The 14,708-nt window shown below is 48.2% G+C and overlaps 1 protein-coding gene across 16 annotated transcripts in view; it reads left to right on the forward strand.

Moving 5' to 3' along the window:
- Positions 1-14,708, forward strand: part of LOC121587858 (low-density lipoprotein receptor-like) — a 157,148-nt gene that overhangs the window by 127,495 nt on the left and 14,945 nt on the right. For 14 of the 16 annotated variants that reach the window (XR_006004119.1, XM_041905078.1, XM_041905082.1 and 11 more), the window contains 5 exons: positions 77-295; positions 373-517; positions 601-810; positions 895-1,093; positions 2,412-2,477. Coding sequence is in view for 15 of the 16 variants with exons in the window: in XM_041905078.1 (XP_041761012.1) it covers positions 77-295; positions 373-517; positions 601-810; positions 895-1,093; positions 2,412-2,477 (839 nt within the window). In the remaining variant the exon portion in view is untranslated. The remainder of the gene's footprint in view (positions 1-76; positions 296-372; positions 518-600; positions 811-894; positions 1,094-2,411; positions 2,478-14,708) is intronic. The other 2 variants (XM_041905092.1, XM_041905088.1) reach the window with 2 other exon arrangements.

Here is a 14,708-nt window from a genome sequence, read left to right on the forward strand (position 1 = left end):
TTGCAATGGCGGGAATGGTAAGTCGCACGGTACGGACACTTATCGGTGTGTGTGTGTTTGGTTGGTTCCGTTACAGGGCACCGATTGACGAAGGGTCGGACAAGACGGTCGTGGTGAAGGACCAGCTCGTCACCTCCGACGGACTGGCGGTGGATTGGATCTACAATCACATCTACTTTACCGACATCAAAAAGTCAACCATCGAGCTGACGAACTTCGACGGCAACATGGGCAAGGTGTTGATCCAGGACGATTTGGAAATTCCGCGTGCGATTGCGCTGGACCCTATCGACGGGTACGTTTCAAGCGCAGCTGTAAATACGTGAACGAGGAAGCCGTTCATGTTAACTTTGTTTATTTTCATTTCCACAGTTGGATGTACTGGACCGATTGGGGCACCAATCCAAGAATTGAGCGTGCTGGTATGGACGGTACCCACCGGCAAGTGATTGTCAGCTATGAGGTGAAGTGGCCGAACGGAATCACGCTGGATTTGGTGCGAAAGCGTGTGTATTGGGTAGGTTGCTACTGAAGCCGTCACATTTATCCGCGGGCGTGTGCAAACCGTTCAAGTTCCTCATCCTAATTGCCAACTTTCAGGTCGATGCGAAGCTGAACGTCATCTCGTCCTGCAACTACGACGGCTCCAAGCGCTCGGTAATACTGTACTCGGCCGACTATCTGCGCCATCCGTTCTCGATTACCACGTTCGAGGATAACGTGTACTGGACCGATTGGGACAAGGAGGCCGTCTTTAAGGCGAACAAATTCACCGGCAAAGACGTCGAGCCGGTAACGGCAATGCATATGGTAATATTCGGCGTTCGTACCGTCCACCACCAACTCGCTAATTTCCGCTCTATCTGTTGTCCCCCCTCTCTCTATCCAATACAGCTGCAACACCCGATGACGATTCACGTGTACCACCCGTACCGCCAGCCGGACGGCGTCAACCACTGTCAGGCGGTGAACGGCCACTGCTCGCATCTGTGCCTGCCGGCGCCCCAAATTAACGCCAACAGTCCGAAGATTTCCTGCGCCTGCCCGACCGGTCTGAAGCTGATGAGCGACAGCTTGATGTGCGTGGAGGACGGTAAGTGCGAGCCGGGCAAGACGGTGCCGTCATTTTGTTCTATTTGCCCTCCCTCTTCCCAAATCGGGTTCGCGCCACATTAAAGCCTTAAGTGTACGCTGTCCGTCGGTGGCACGCCGGTGCCATCAAATTGGGTTCCGGAGTGGCGTGAAGATTCCTTCCTCCCGGATGGTTCATGCCCGCGTGTCCCAGTGAACGTAAAGTCAACCAGTGCTGGAAAAACAGCACAGAGAAGAGAATTGGCGAGACAGAGCAAAAAATCAAGCGCTCAATCGTGCACTGAAAAATTCGTCCTCATTGCCAGCACTCCCCGTGGTGGCCGGCACACGACTGAAGAACTTCCTTTGTACAACTCCCCATGCCGGTCCCGTGCCCGCCAGTTCGCGGTTCGGCTGCAACGAGGTTTTATTTATTCATCTTCAGTTGTTTGCTGTTTTACTGCGCGCGCGGCGTTGTTCTTTTCGCTTTTTTCGTACAGCGTTGTGCGCTCGTTTTTTAATGAATTTTAAATGTTTTTCATTCGCCCAAACCCGTCGACCGATTTACCCCACTTTCTGTGCCCGGCCACGCGGCAATTCAGTGCACGCGTGGGAATCGGTACAATGAATGGCGCCGGTCAATAGCATTGTTGCGTCGGGCGGTGGTTTTATAGTTCCGATTTTTTTTTCTTTAATTTGTTTTTATGTTTTGTCCGTTTTTTTATTGTTTGTTAACATTCTCCCTCTCTTGTTTGTTCGCTCATTTCATCCTTTTATATTTCTGTGTGTGTGTGTGTGTATATATGTGTATGTTTACGATTGCACTTTGAGTTTGTTGATTTATTTATAAATTCATTTTATTTCTGCTTGTTGATTTTGTTCATTTCTCTATTTTCTTTCTTCCCATTATGCTTTTTTCCCCTTTCTTTCTCGGTTCCGTTTTCTGTGTGTTCGATTGTTTCCCGACACCATCGCCGGAATGTCATCGCCGTGCAATCACCGTGCAACAAACTACTCCCACACGGCCGGCCGCCCACCCCGATCGCCCGAATGAATTGCTATGCGCGGCTGCGTTCGCACGTACGTGTGATAATCACATTCTTGTTCCTCGAAATGGCTCTCGCTGTTGTTTTTGTTTTTTTTTTTCGTCAACGAAATTGGTTAAACAACACACCAACACACAATACTGCGGAACACACGTAAAAAAACGACGCCTTCATTTAACCCCATTATACTGCGCTTGCCAACGTGTTTCGCGTTCCGGGTGAAATGGGAAATGGGGCTCGTTTTTTCCTTCGTCGCTCTCTCTCTCTCTCTCTCTCTCCGTGTGACCTCTGCAGAAAAACCCACGGCCAGGCCGGCGGGCGAGGACGGCACGAGCAGCGGCCGGGTCGATAGCAACAATGGTATGAATAGTAGCGGTGCCAACAGGCACATCGAGCACCACTCGAGTAACATTTACGATAGCAATAAGGACATCATCGCAAACATCTCCACCTTCCCCAACTCCAACTCCTCCACAACATCATCCCAACCATCATCATCTTCATCGTCTTCGTCTAGCTCTGTCCCCTCCGTGGCGCCCGGCGCAAAGAATAACTGTGAGTATGGTGTTCCGTTCCGGTTCGTGCCCGTGCGGTGGCAAGCGGCAGCACGACCGTTTAGCCGCGTTATGGGGACCAATCGCCCGTTGCTGGTCTCAGGTGTACACACGCTCTCTCTCTCTCTTTATCTCGATGATCGGTGGATGGTGACGGCTGTAATGGAAAGAAAAGGATGCACTCTTCTTAACTCACAGCTATTCAAATGAACACACTCAACGGTGCATTACTGTCGATCGCTGCTACTGCTGCTGCTGCTTCTATTCGTTTTATTAACGGAAATGACTCACTCCCTCACAGCTCTAACCGCTGGTAGCAATTGTCTCGCATCGATTGCATTCGCGCTAGGCACAGCTGAATCAATCGTTCTATCCCTCTTTAGAGCTACCGACACTCAATAGTTCGATTAACACCTCCTTTCACAAAAGAAAACGAGCAGCATCGCACCATTGTGCCGCCTCTGTTGTTTGTTGCCGGTGTAATTACCTTCCACCCTGGCGGTGCTGTGTGTTCTGCCTGCCATCGGCAACTCGGGGAGGCACAAACTTTGCTCTCTTATCAGAAACTAGCTAATCATTTGATCTTTTCTCCTTACACTCCATGCCCGCACACCGGGGAAACTTTCCAGTAACGAACGTTGATCGAAGCACGTGAGGCAGACGTTCGCTTTGCCAGCGGGCCTTTGCCAGCAGTGGTAAAACTTTCCCAACCCTGCCCTACCAGAACGGGCACCGTTCCGAGAATCTTAATAGTAATTAATAATGCCACCTACTCACCTACACCTACTGCTCACCGCAGCCGGCAGCTCCCGAAGTCAGCTCAACGGCTCGGTGCAATTTTGCCTGCGCTAATTTTCCTCCCGGGACTTGTAACAGATTACGAGTAGAACAGGAGAATTTGTTGGCCCTGGACGTAAAACCACCGAAACGCTTTACTACTTTTCCATGCTACCCCCTTCCATTATCTTCTTATCGCGGCCAAATGGCGGGAGGGGGATGAACCCGGGAATCCGGGAGCATCGCTTCACGGATTCACTTCAGATTCATACTCCATGTTGCACGTTCGGGCAACGGCACCATATTTGCCAAAAGGCAAATAAAGTTCAGCCGAAGAAGACGGGAGTGAGAGAACACTAACACGGCCATTTTGTGTGCAACCCAGTGGCATAAGAGAGGGGGGGGGGGGAGTTTGTCTCGGGCACAAAAGAGGAACAGGGCAGAAATTGAATCATAATTCCCGGACTACATGGAACGTGAACATGGGAAAAATGCTTCAACTTAATTGCTTCAGACGGTGCGAGATCGCTTCACCAATCCCCTTTCCCCGGACACACACACACACACACCCGAACAACTATCTTGAAAGTTTCGCCAAGAAAAACAGAGCACACTGCCCATGTTGCAGCCAGTGCTGGAGCTGTTTTGTGCGCCACACGCCGGTTGGGAAATCGGGTAAAACTTGTTCCCCTATTCAACATTCACTAACCCCGCTCCAACCGCTTGCTTGCTTGGGGTTTGATGCCTTTGAACGCGCCTCGAAGCAAACCGTGCTGCCGGCCCAACCGGTGCTTCCGAATTGGTTTTCGGTATGCTTTCGAGGTTGAATGATTAATCATCCTTTCTAGTGGCCTTTCTGGGAAGGGTTCATGTTGGTTGTTGGCCACCGTTAGCCCCCCGACTGACTAGTCCCAAATTACAGCCGCAAGTTAAATTATGGCACCGTTTTATCTACCGCACGCCCAGCAGCTGCTCACAACAGCTCAGTGGCTCGATACAATTGAAATTTTTCGAACAAATATTTACACTTTGGCACAGCGGCAACCCAAACACATGGACGACCGCCGATGGCTTTTGTGTTGCGAGCAAACCCTAGCACTGTGGCATGGGTTATTTTGCGCGCTACGAGCGCGCCATTGTGGTAGATTAGCTAAAGGTAAACACGTGTAACAGTAACTTCTCGCTCGGCTCTCCACCATCAATGCCACAATGGCGAAAGCAACGCGAAAAACTCGGCCACAATTTGATGATCCTTCTTTATGTAATCTCGCCCTCCCGTGCTCGCCGGCCAACCTTTTGACCGCTCGGTTCTGCGGTCTGCCATCAATTTCAATCGATCCGATAACTGATCAACGCGCTGCACCAGGATGACATTCGTTGCAATTCAATTTGCACAGCACTTATCAGGTGCCATTCCGATGCACTTGTCTCTGTGTGTGTTTGTTTTATTTATTGTTACACAAGCGAACACTGTGCCGCTCATTTAAATGCCCCTCGGAATGAGTGTTTAACGCGTTTGTTCCGCTGGAGGGCAGGTCAGGAGGACGCAACGACTGTTTATTTAAAACAATTTGATTTACCGTTTAACCGTGGATTGGTTTCGAAGCGTTTTTTTGTGTTTCGTTTCGTTGAATATACATTGCGATGCAATTGTGGCGTGCTTATGAGCATTGGGGACACGACACATTAAGTATTGCTAGCGGTTACGGAACGTGGTTTAATTACTACCCAGCGCCACAACGCGCCCGTGCGGAAGTGTGCAGCTTAATGTGCGGCACACAATTGTCCCACGAGTTGGAAAATGTCGATCGATCAAATAGCGATCATAGCCCCATCAACCAGTCCACCGTGCCTGTCATATGTGCGCGTGGTAGATAGCGCCTCAACCACACAGCATGGTTCGTTTACGGTGCTTTCATTTGTGTAATTTAACGCACAGTCACAGTTGCTCAAACAGGGGCGGGGAAGTTACAAGCGCAACAAAAAATGATCCTAAAAACAAACTCCAGGACGACAGCCCCTGAAGCACCGTAACACCGTGGATTCTAGTGTGACCGATACGGAATATATGCGGATTGGAAAATATGGTTGATTTATTCAATGCTCATCCATCTAAAACCCAACCAATCCCCCGGGTTGGGCCGGCGGCCCCCTCGAGCCAGTGGTGTGGTTGTATTTGTCCAGCAGTGCTCAACAGGCAAACGCGAACGTATAATTTATGTCTGCCGGGCGTAACGACTGCTGCCGAACCATTGATACGTGATCGGACATATTGCATGGCTAATTATACAAACTCCACCATTCTCCGGCTGTGGCTCCCGCTCGTTGGTTCGACCGGATGGTCGACCGGAAAACAGGGGAAGTGTTTGTAACTGCGTTTGTGCATGTTTGTTGAATTAACTTCCTGAACTGCTCTTTAATCTCGATTCTGAATAAACGACAAAGGCGTGCAATACACGCTCCCGTGCATATAATTTGTGTCATTTATCGAACCATGTTAACGGGGCACCGGCGGTTGGGGCCGAGTTGGGTGGATCCCTGCCCTGCCGGTACAACCGCCTGCCGACAGTGTACATTCGCTCCGGCTTAGGCATATCATGCGTACCACCCAAAGCGATGTGTGTGTGTGTGTACCTTTAGGCCTATTTGCCTACGCTCGTCGATACGCTTTACTGGCGGCGTTAGCATCCTGCGCGGTAGCACACACACACAGACACACCGGTAGCTCCGGTACCCCTCGGGCGGTCAAGCTCGGTTCCGGTGTCAAAGCAATTTGTGAATTATAGCGCAAAATTAACTTTATAGATTGGTATTGGTAACCAGTGTCTATCCACCTCTCTCTCCTGCCGTGGTCGTCGTCCCCCTGTGCCACATTGCAACGCTTCACCGACTTGGATGTTTCGACTCCGGAGGCTAATGCGAATGCGAGTGGGCGGAGATTTGTTTTTTGCTTTGTTTCTCCGTCCCGATTGGCAAGCGGGAAATCTATTTCCGGTCACTGTGTGATTTATCTCTGCTCCCCCCCCGAGGGGACGGCAACGGATTCGGGATTCGAAAGCCTCAAAAAGTTTGGGACCATAAATAATTGCCCAACCTGGCGGACGCTTCCATCCCGTTGCGTCCCGTCCCGTCTCTAGCACGGCGGCGGCTAATCGAGCGCTCGAAATCGGACTCGGGCTCTACGCAACCCTGCAGAAGGTTGGAGGTTGTTTTTTTTGTATGTTGCACCCCCCCCCCCTCCCCCCCCCCTGGTTACCCCAGAAAGCTTCCATGAATCGTGGGAGCTACATTGGGCAAATCAATTACTGCACCGGGGTTTTGCTGATGCAACGAACATGAGGTCACGAACGGGGGCTCAAAATACCACCCTCGGTTCCCTTTAGCTTGGGATTATCGGAACCGGATCGGTGCAGAGTAACTGGTCGATGCAGTCAGTAGCAGTGGCAGCAGCTCAAAGCACACACGGCAGTAGTAGTCACTCCTTTGAGAAATCCAAACATCATCCCCACCGAATATCCATACATACACCCCCGACCAAGCGTGCTAAGTGCATTCTCGAGTGCCAACCGAACGGCAAATGGGGCGGGCAAAAGAAGCATGCAAAAAGAAAGAAACCAGTCACGAACTGAACATAAATATCCTGAACCTGCTTTTTCATCCCTTCCGCTTTGCTTCATCATCACCACCATCATCATCTACCATCATCGTCATCCGCAACTGCTGCTACTTTCCTGGCTTTCCCTGGCGCTTGGCTTCCTCCTTCCCTGCCTCCCTCCCTCGGCAACATCATCGGGATGGGAATTTGTCTGTGCTTTCCCTTCCTGCGGCTTCGCAACGTTTACCCCCACAATATCGCCCGACCGATCGAATGGACAAATCGAACCGGTGGGATTGGGATGGGCAACATACAAACGACCCCTACACAGGGCAGTCGACCATTGGGCTGCCCGGGCTTAGCCTGCCGGGGCACCTGCCGAGCGGTGGCAGCATCGCCAACAGTCTGCACCTAGCCGCCATCTGTACCAACCTCACGCGCACGGTGGCAATTATGGAGAGTTTAAAATCGTCCCCCGGTACGGTGCAGGACCGGGCCGCCCTGCACCGGTCCTACATGAACCGGGTGGACGGGCCGGGGCAGCACCCGGTGCGCTACTCGTACTGGGAGCAGCGCAAGCGATTCAATCTGCTCGAAAACCTTTTCCCCCGGGCGCCGGTCGATGCGATCGAGCGGGCGAACGAGGCGGCCGCGACCGACCACCGGACGCTCTACGATAACGAGCTGTCCGCCTCGCTACAGTATGTGAGGTGGATTTGCGAAAAGTATCGAGGTAACGTGTACGTGTGTGTGTGTGTCTGTGTATTTTGTCCATCGTACAGTAACGTACGTTTCGTGGTTATGTTTCGTTCTTCCTGTGTAACTTTTTTTCCTGTGCTGTTGTTCTTTCACTTTCGCTCACTGTTGTGCTCACGTGTGATTGGTTCTGAGCATTGTTTTTTTTTTGTTGCCACGAGCCGTTGCTTGTTTGTCGAAATCCAGGGTAAGCTGCACACACCAGGGCGGACGGCTTTTTGTCGTCATCGTCGTGTGGACTTTTCGACTTATGCAAGTGCCATTAATTTTTCACCTGCACTTGGCCGTGCTGCATAGCGATGAATGTTTACAAAACACGACGATGTGGTGGATCGTCGTTATCCGGTTTAGTTAGTAGTAACAAGTAGTTTTTTTTTGCGTGTGTGTATGTGCGTTCATCGTCCAATCGGGTGTCGTATTTAATTAATTAGTTTGAACTATTAATCCAATCTTTAGCGTAGTTTTATTTTTTGTGCCATTTTATTGTGACGTTAAGGTTACAGACATATACTGACTGTGAAAAAAAACAATATGAATACTATAAAAACTGACACATGGTACATACATGTATTTTAGCAAATTGTTTCTTCAATTCACAAACTAAAGATTAAATTATAAATGAAGCAAAGCAAAAAAGCCAGGCTTGATATCTGAGTAGTGAAATTTTACTGGGTACTATTTTAGTTTGCTAATTTATTCATACATTTTAGACTCAATATTAGTATTTATCAAGCGTACGAAATATCGTTGGAATCAGGAAATAATATTCAATGAAATAATTGCCCATCATTTATACATTTTATTATAAACAATTAAGCATACTACAGTGAAACAAAGTGATTACACTAATCGTAAACCAAAACAGTGACAAGCCATTCGCCACCTTCCCCCACAGCATCCATTGCGGTGCTAATTTTACGCTCTAACGCTTCATGCGTTGGCGAACCTTTCTATCAACAGCATAGTTTGCTCGTTCTTACATTTTATTCGTGCACAAAAAACGCACACACACACACACGACCCGCACACGAACCGACGAAGCACGATCTGGTAACCGGCGTGGAAAACGTCTCCCTGGACGGTTGTAAGATGCTAAGTAGTTCTCCACTTCTGCTCACGGTCAGTCACCGTTCGACGCGTCGAATCAGACAAGCACGCGCTCGCGTTCGATACGGTTTCGCGCATTTTGGGACCATTCATCTTCTTCCCGCCTGTTTGCGGGTGATTCGGTGAATTTGCCATGGGCAATCATTTTCCATGGACAAAGTAAAATCGTATTATCTATTTTTAGTCTGCTCTATATTGCGCGCGCGTGTGTGTTTACGTTTTTGGAACAGTTTTATCGTTTGTTAGTTCAAGCCGTGTTTTATGGGACTGCCCATTTGCTTGCTCCATTACTTATTCGAGCGTAATTGGTTTCAATCGAGAAAAAAAAACGCTGTTCAAACTCTAAAAAACGCGTCCAAACGCACACAATGCGTCTTACCAACATCACCTGGATTATGCTGAAACATCACAACCACCAGCGAAAAGGTAGTACAGTGCGGGGTTGGCTGATAAATTAAGTCTCACACACGTCCAACGCGAAAGTGCACGCACCCACGATGCAATCTCCCGGGTGCATGACAGTGCACCATTAACAATGCGGATTTGGGATGACATTTTTATGGGTCCGTATAATTTTTGCTTTTAACCAAATTAATGCACCGCACGCACGGGCTTTTCAAGAGCAGCAGGTACGGGGAATGGCCTATATTCAGCTCTCAGCCCTCTCACTCACAATCACCGTTTTTTTAGCAGCTATCAGCATGCGCAAAAGTCAAACAAACGGTGTGGAAAACTAGCCTTTTTTTTTTTGTTTCAATCCCCTACCACCATCCCTCCACAGCAGAGCACCCCGTTAATCCGTTGAGTGAAGTTTTTTTACGGTTGGCAGGGTCATGTAGTTCCACTTCAATTATTAAGCTAAGCGAAAATGGGTGAAAAGGCGAATAAAAAATGAATTCTTTATTCATGATAAGTAAAATCGAAACGGCCCGTGTGCTACCCCCAATCAGCAAAATGTGAGTGAGCCTCTGCTTGTGTGTGTGTATGTGTGTCGATGTGTAATAAAAACAAAACATTTCGGTCAAACAGACGCAAACCGAAAAGAACAAAAAAAGGAAAAAAAAACACATCCACAATCCTTTGCTACCAAAAATCGGGCACACACGCGCGCTGAAGTAGTGTGACATGTTAATAAATTAATCGTGATTTTTTGTCCCAAGCTAGGCCGGTACTACCAGCGCTACCTCAAAGCCTCTGTGCCGGTGTTTTTTTAATTGAATGAACAACGCAATTACCATGGATTTTGCCGTGCACTTCCTTTCCCCGCTGTTTGGCTCTCCACGATCGATTCAGCCTTTTCCAAGCACTCCTCCCTGCCTGGAGTGATGCTGTTGGCTTTGGTCACCACCGATTGAATGACCGCTCGGTACGAACAGAATATTAATTAAAAGATTAAAAGAGACCAGCGTTCCTCACACCAGGGTGTGTGTGTGTGTGCCCTCACCACAGCATGCTGTAGCAACAATTGGAAAACAAAAAAGAGCAAAAACAAAACCCTTGCATTGCAGCCCCAGCGCTGCCACTGTTCCAAGAAGAAAAGTGATGAAAACAGCAGCGTGCACGGTGTAAACCTTGGCAGTACTTTTGTTTGTCCCTCCACCATCCCCTTTTATCCACTGCTGAAGCTGTGTACCAAGGGGAGGGCCCGTTTTCAATTAGCAGCAGCGTAAAAGTGCTCAATAAATCCACAAATTATCGGTATAAGCCAGAAGCTTTTTGACCGTTCAAAGTGGACGGGAGCACCGGTTTTTATTTTTTTCTATTGATTTGCCTGTAAAACCATCACGCCAATATTTGCTGCTGTATTTATCGTTTCATTACTTCGGTAAGGAATCGGCGATTTTTTTTTTTTTGTTGTTGCTCCTCGTACCATTATTTTTAACGGTTTGGCCATCCCCTTTTTTGTGCATCCTTTTTATCATGCAAACAAATTATGTTCGATCCAAACAGACCAAAAAAAAAAGGTCGAGGTGGTTCGGTTTTGCTGTATACCAGCATGTCTTGTTTCGTGTTAAGCGTTATGATATGATTTATTAACTGTTAATGATAGTCACTCCGTACCCTTTTTCACGGCCACTCAACGCAATCGAGGAAGAAAAATAGCACTACAGCGCGTTCGGGGAAGTATCTGTTTCGCTTTTATTTCGCACGTGTTGCTCTCAATGCCCATCATTGAGCATCCGCCAGCGAAGTACAGCGTATGTAGAACCCGCACACTGAATGCCAAAACAATCTGCTCTAGTAATTGGAAATGAAAATAGCACTGCTTCAGCAGCACAGGCACAGCAACCTGCTATTGCAGTGTAAAAAAAAAAACAAAACAAAACACATATACACGTACGTGTACGCGCACATACAGACAGCCCCGGCACAGGGGTAAAATCGCTGCAAACAATGAGCCAACCAGTGGGCAACCGCACAGCTCTGGCCGGCAGTTTGAAATATTTATCATCCCTCAACCATTTATTAATTAAAACTTTCGCACAACCCCCCGTTGCTCGCACAAGCAGCAGCAGCAGCAGCAGCATGATCGTCTCCCCATATCCCCAGGTAGCAGAACCTCAGAAACCACCGCACAGAATCCTTGAATCCACCAGTGGAGTGGATTTTAGCCATCACAGGGCGTCCCACCTCTCTTATCGCATCATGCGGCATGCAGTCGATCAATAACCAAACCGAAAAATCCAATTACCAACAAAATAGGTGCAAAACCCTCATTGCACCTCAGCGCCTTCCTCCGATCCCTGCTTCACACACACACTCACACACACACACGAGATACAATTATTTCGCACGGATCATCATGGTCGAGGGAGCGAAGTAGTGAGCTTTAGAAACGGACACAGCTCTATACTGGCAGCACGAAAACTGGCGGACCGATCGGGCCAGCAGTTCATATATCATTTGGAAGGACAGTTCTATTTGTTGCAGCTGGCACCGGTGCACTGCACTGCCATTCACACGCGCACACACACACACACCAGCACACAAGGTGAATGCACATTCTGCAACACTGCATTCCAGCAGCGTGGTGAGGAGGATTGCACACAGCTTAATCTTCAGTTCCAATGGGTGCGTTTTTGTGTGCGCTTTCCTACCCCTTCTGTGCTTTTTCTCACTAACACACTCTCTCTCTCTAACTATGCTCCAGCAAGCTGTGACCAAAGATGAAATGATTTCCGCAATGAATGGAGAATCGTTGGCTCGATTCGAGGATGTATTCTTTTCGCCCAGCCTTTCCGACCTTTGCGACGTGCACGGCACGGATGTAAGCGAAGCTTTTGCGGGCTCTTTTTTTGTCTATTGTACTGTAAAGCGCTGTTAAACCACGCTTTTGTCGGTTCTTGTTTTAGCTACACACACCTACAGGAGATTGACTTTTGCCGGCTCTGTTCTGTTCTTATCAGTGGCCGTGCACCACAACGACCTGCAGGTGGTTGCTGCTTTCCACCTTCCCTTTTCGCGTATCGCGAAACAAAGAAGCTTAAGCAAGGATCTACTCTACTTCCTGTCTCTCTCGCGATGGCAGAGTGCAACCATGGGCCCGGAAACAATACAGCTAGTTTATTGGTGAGCTTGCGGGCTCGCGGCGTAGTTCGGTCAGCTCATATCCGTCTTAAAACTTGGAACGCAAAGTTTACACTGTGCCTGGCCTGTTTGCGGCTGGCTGCCTTGTGTCACCTTGCCCTGCCATAAGAACCTTAAGAGTAAGGGAAGAAACGCCTTTGTTTGGGAGGACGATGCTGCAATAGGTGCTTTCTTTGGCAATGAGTTCTGGGGCACAGTAAAAGACAGTAGTTTTATTTTATTTACTAATGTGTTGGTGTTACTAGGGTAAGTCACAGTATTGGAAAGCTTTAATAATATCGGTGAAATAGTACATTTTCCCTATTTGCCTTTTATTGATACCATTGATTCCGTTGATACGATTGATGGATTGATGAAGTTAATTATGTTCTGCAATAAATTCCCCATAAAAAATTCTAGACAGACACTCAGTAACTCCAGCCGATTACTTGATCAAGCTCACATCTATTCCACTTGCTACGTAAAGTACTAGGCGCCTCCATGATGCTCTATGGTTGTATAAATTGTTTTGTGGCATAGACAACAAAAAAATCACTTATTCGCCTAAAAATGTACCAAATTTACTACCAAAAACTATACATTTTACACCATATTAAATAAGGTTTGCATTTTTTTGTACCTTAAATGTTTTATCGTTTTCGCCCCCTTTTTTGTATGACGACGAAACATAAAATGGCTTAAATTTAGATTTCGGCGTTTCGCCACCACGAATCGACCGTAACGTAGTTTCCGTCTCTGTAATGCATATGCATTATCCTGCTTTTATCCTAAAGACCTTTACTCTCGCCCATTTGCTTTTGCACCCTTTTTGCGGACCAGCGTTCCAGACCAAGCGGGGCAAATGGCACACAGACACACAAAAAAAACGCACACAAACATCCATCCTTATCTAGTACCAAATTTTCCTGTCCGAGGAAATGGCACAGTTTTTGTCATAGCAAATGCAAGAGTTTTATGTTAGTATATGTGTGTGTATGTGTGCGTTTGTGTATGTATCCATCTCTGCCCAGTTGTGTACCTTTTTGGCAGCACCACAACACAACTATTTTTACTTCTGCACAAAGCTCAATGCTGAAATAACATAATTCACCGGACGCTTTGTGCAGTGTTTGCTTGCAGTTTAAAGCAGTATCTTGTTTTTTTTTCTTCTTGCTTCCTGGAACGAAGCGCAACCAAAATGCAAATCCTTCACGACGAAGCGCTCAATGCTACAAATGAAGATAGAAAAAAAACACACACAACGCGCGCACCACTCAAAAACACAAAAATCACACGCGAAAGTAACATTTTTCCCGCGGGAATGCCCGGGAACGGAATCCCACCAACAGGGACGCAAACGCACGCAGACCCACACAAACACACACACACACACAACTCCGCACAGCAAGCATCGAAAGTTTCATCTTGCTGCGGGCGCGATCAAATCGCGCCCCATCGTGTTTTCCCATTCTGCTCGGTGGGTAGATGCGGTGGTGGGTAGAGAACAAAAAAAAAGAATATTGAGTTAAAAATGTATTTCGCAGGCAGGCAGGCAAGCTAGAATCGGGTGGGTACGAACGGGTACCGAAATCGGGCACAGACAGTCGACGGCGACGGTCGCCACACTGCAAGACGGTGTGCGCGGTTGCCCAATTTTCCGCTACTATCCCGCTGGCTTTAATTTCCGGTCGTATTCGGGTGAAATCGACGGTGACTAACGAGCACCGGAACTCGGGAAGACGGCGCACCGAGTGGTGAGAAAACACACGAGACCCGGTGTGCGGCGGTTACAGGTGGTGGGAAAGAGCCACGGAAGCTACCGCGATATCGGTCGATTGCAATGAATGGTTGGTCGGCCCGGCAACAGTGGCTGGCGCAATGGCTGCTGCGACTGTTTGGGGTGAAATCTAGCATCCGATGAAGTTTACTTCATCGCCGGAAAACCACCACCAACCACCAACACCAGCATCGTTTCGGGTAGCAACCATTTGGCCGCGCTACGAACCATCGGGGGAGACTTTCTTGAATATTAAATAGCAGAAAAGAAATGCCAAAAAAAACCCAGTGCCAAAGCAAAAGAGAACACGAGCGCGCCACGTGCACGCTGTACGTAAAACGGGTTGTTTTTTCGTCTGCCCACACCCATCCCATCCATCCCCATTTCCCTTCACCTCTCACGGGTATATTACTAGGACGAGAAGCATCACGGAATCGGCCAGCGGAAATGCAAATATG

Source organism: Anopheles merus, chromosome 2R (genome assembly GCF_017562075.2).
Source record: "Anopheles merus strain MAF chromosome 2R, AmerM5.1, whole genome shotgun sequence".
Classification (NCBI taxonomy): domain Eukaryota; kingdom Metazoa; phylum Arthropoda; class Insecta; order Diptera; family Culicidae; genus Anopheles; species Anopheles merus.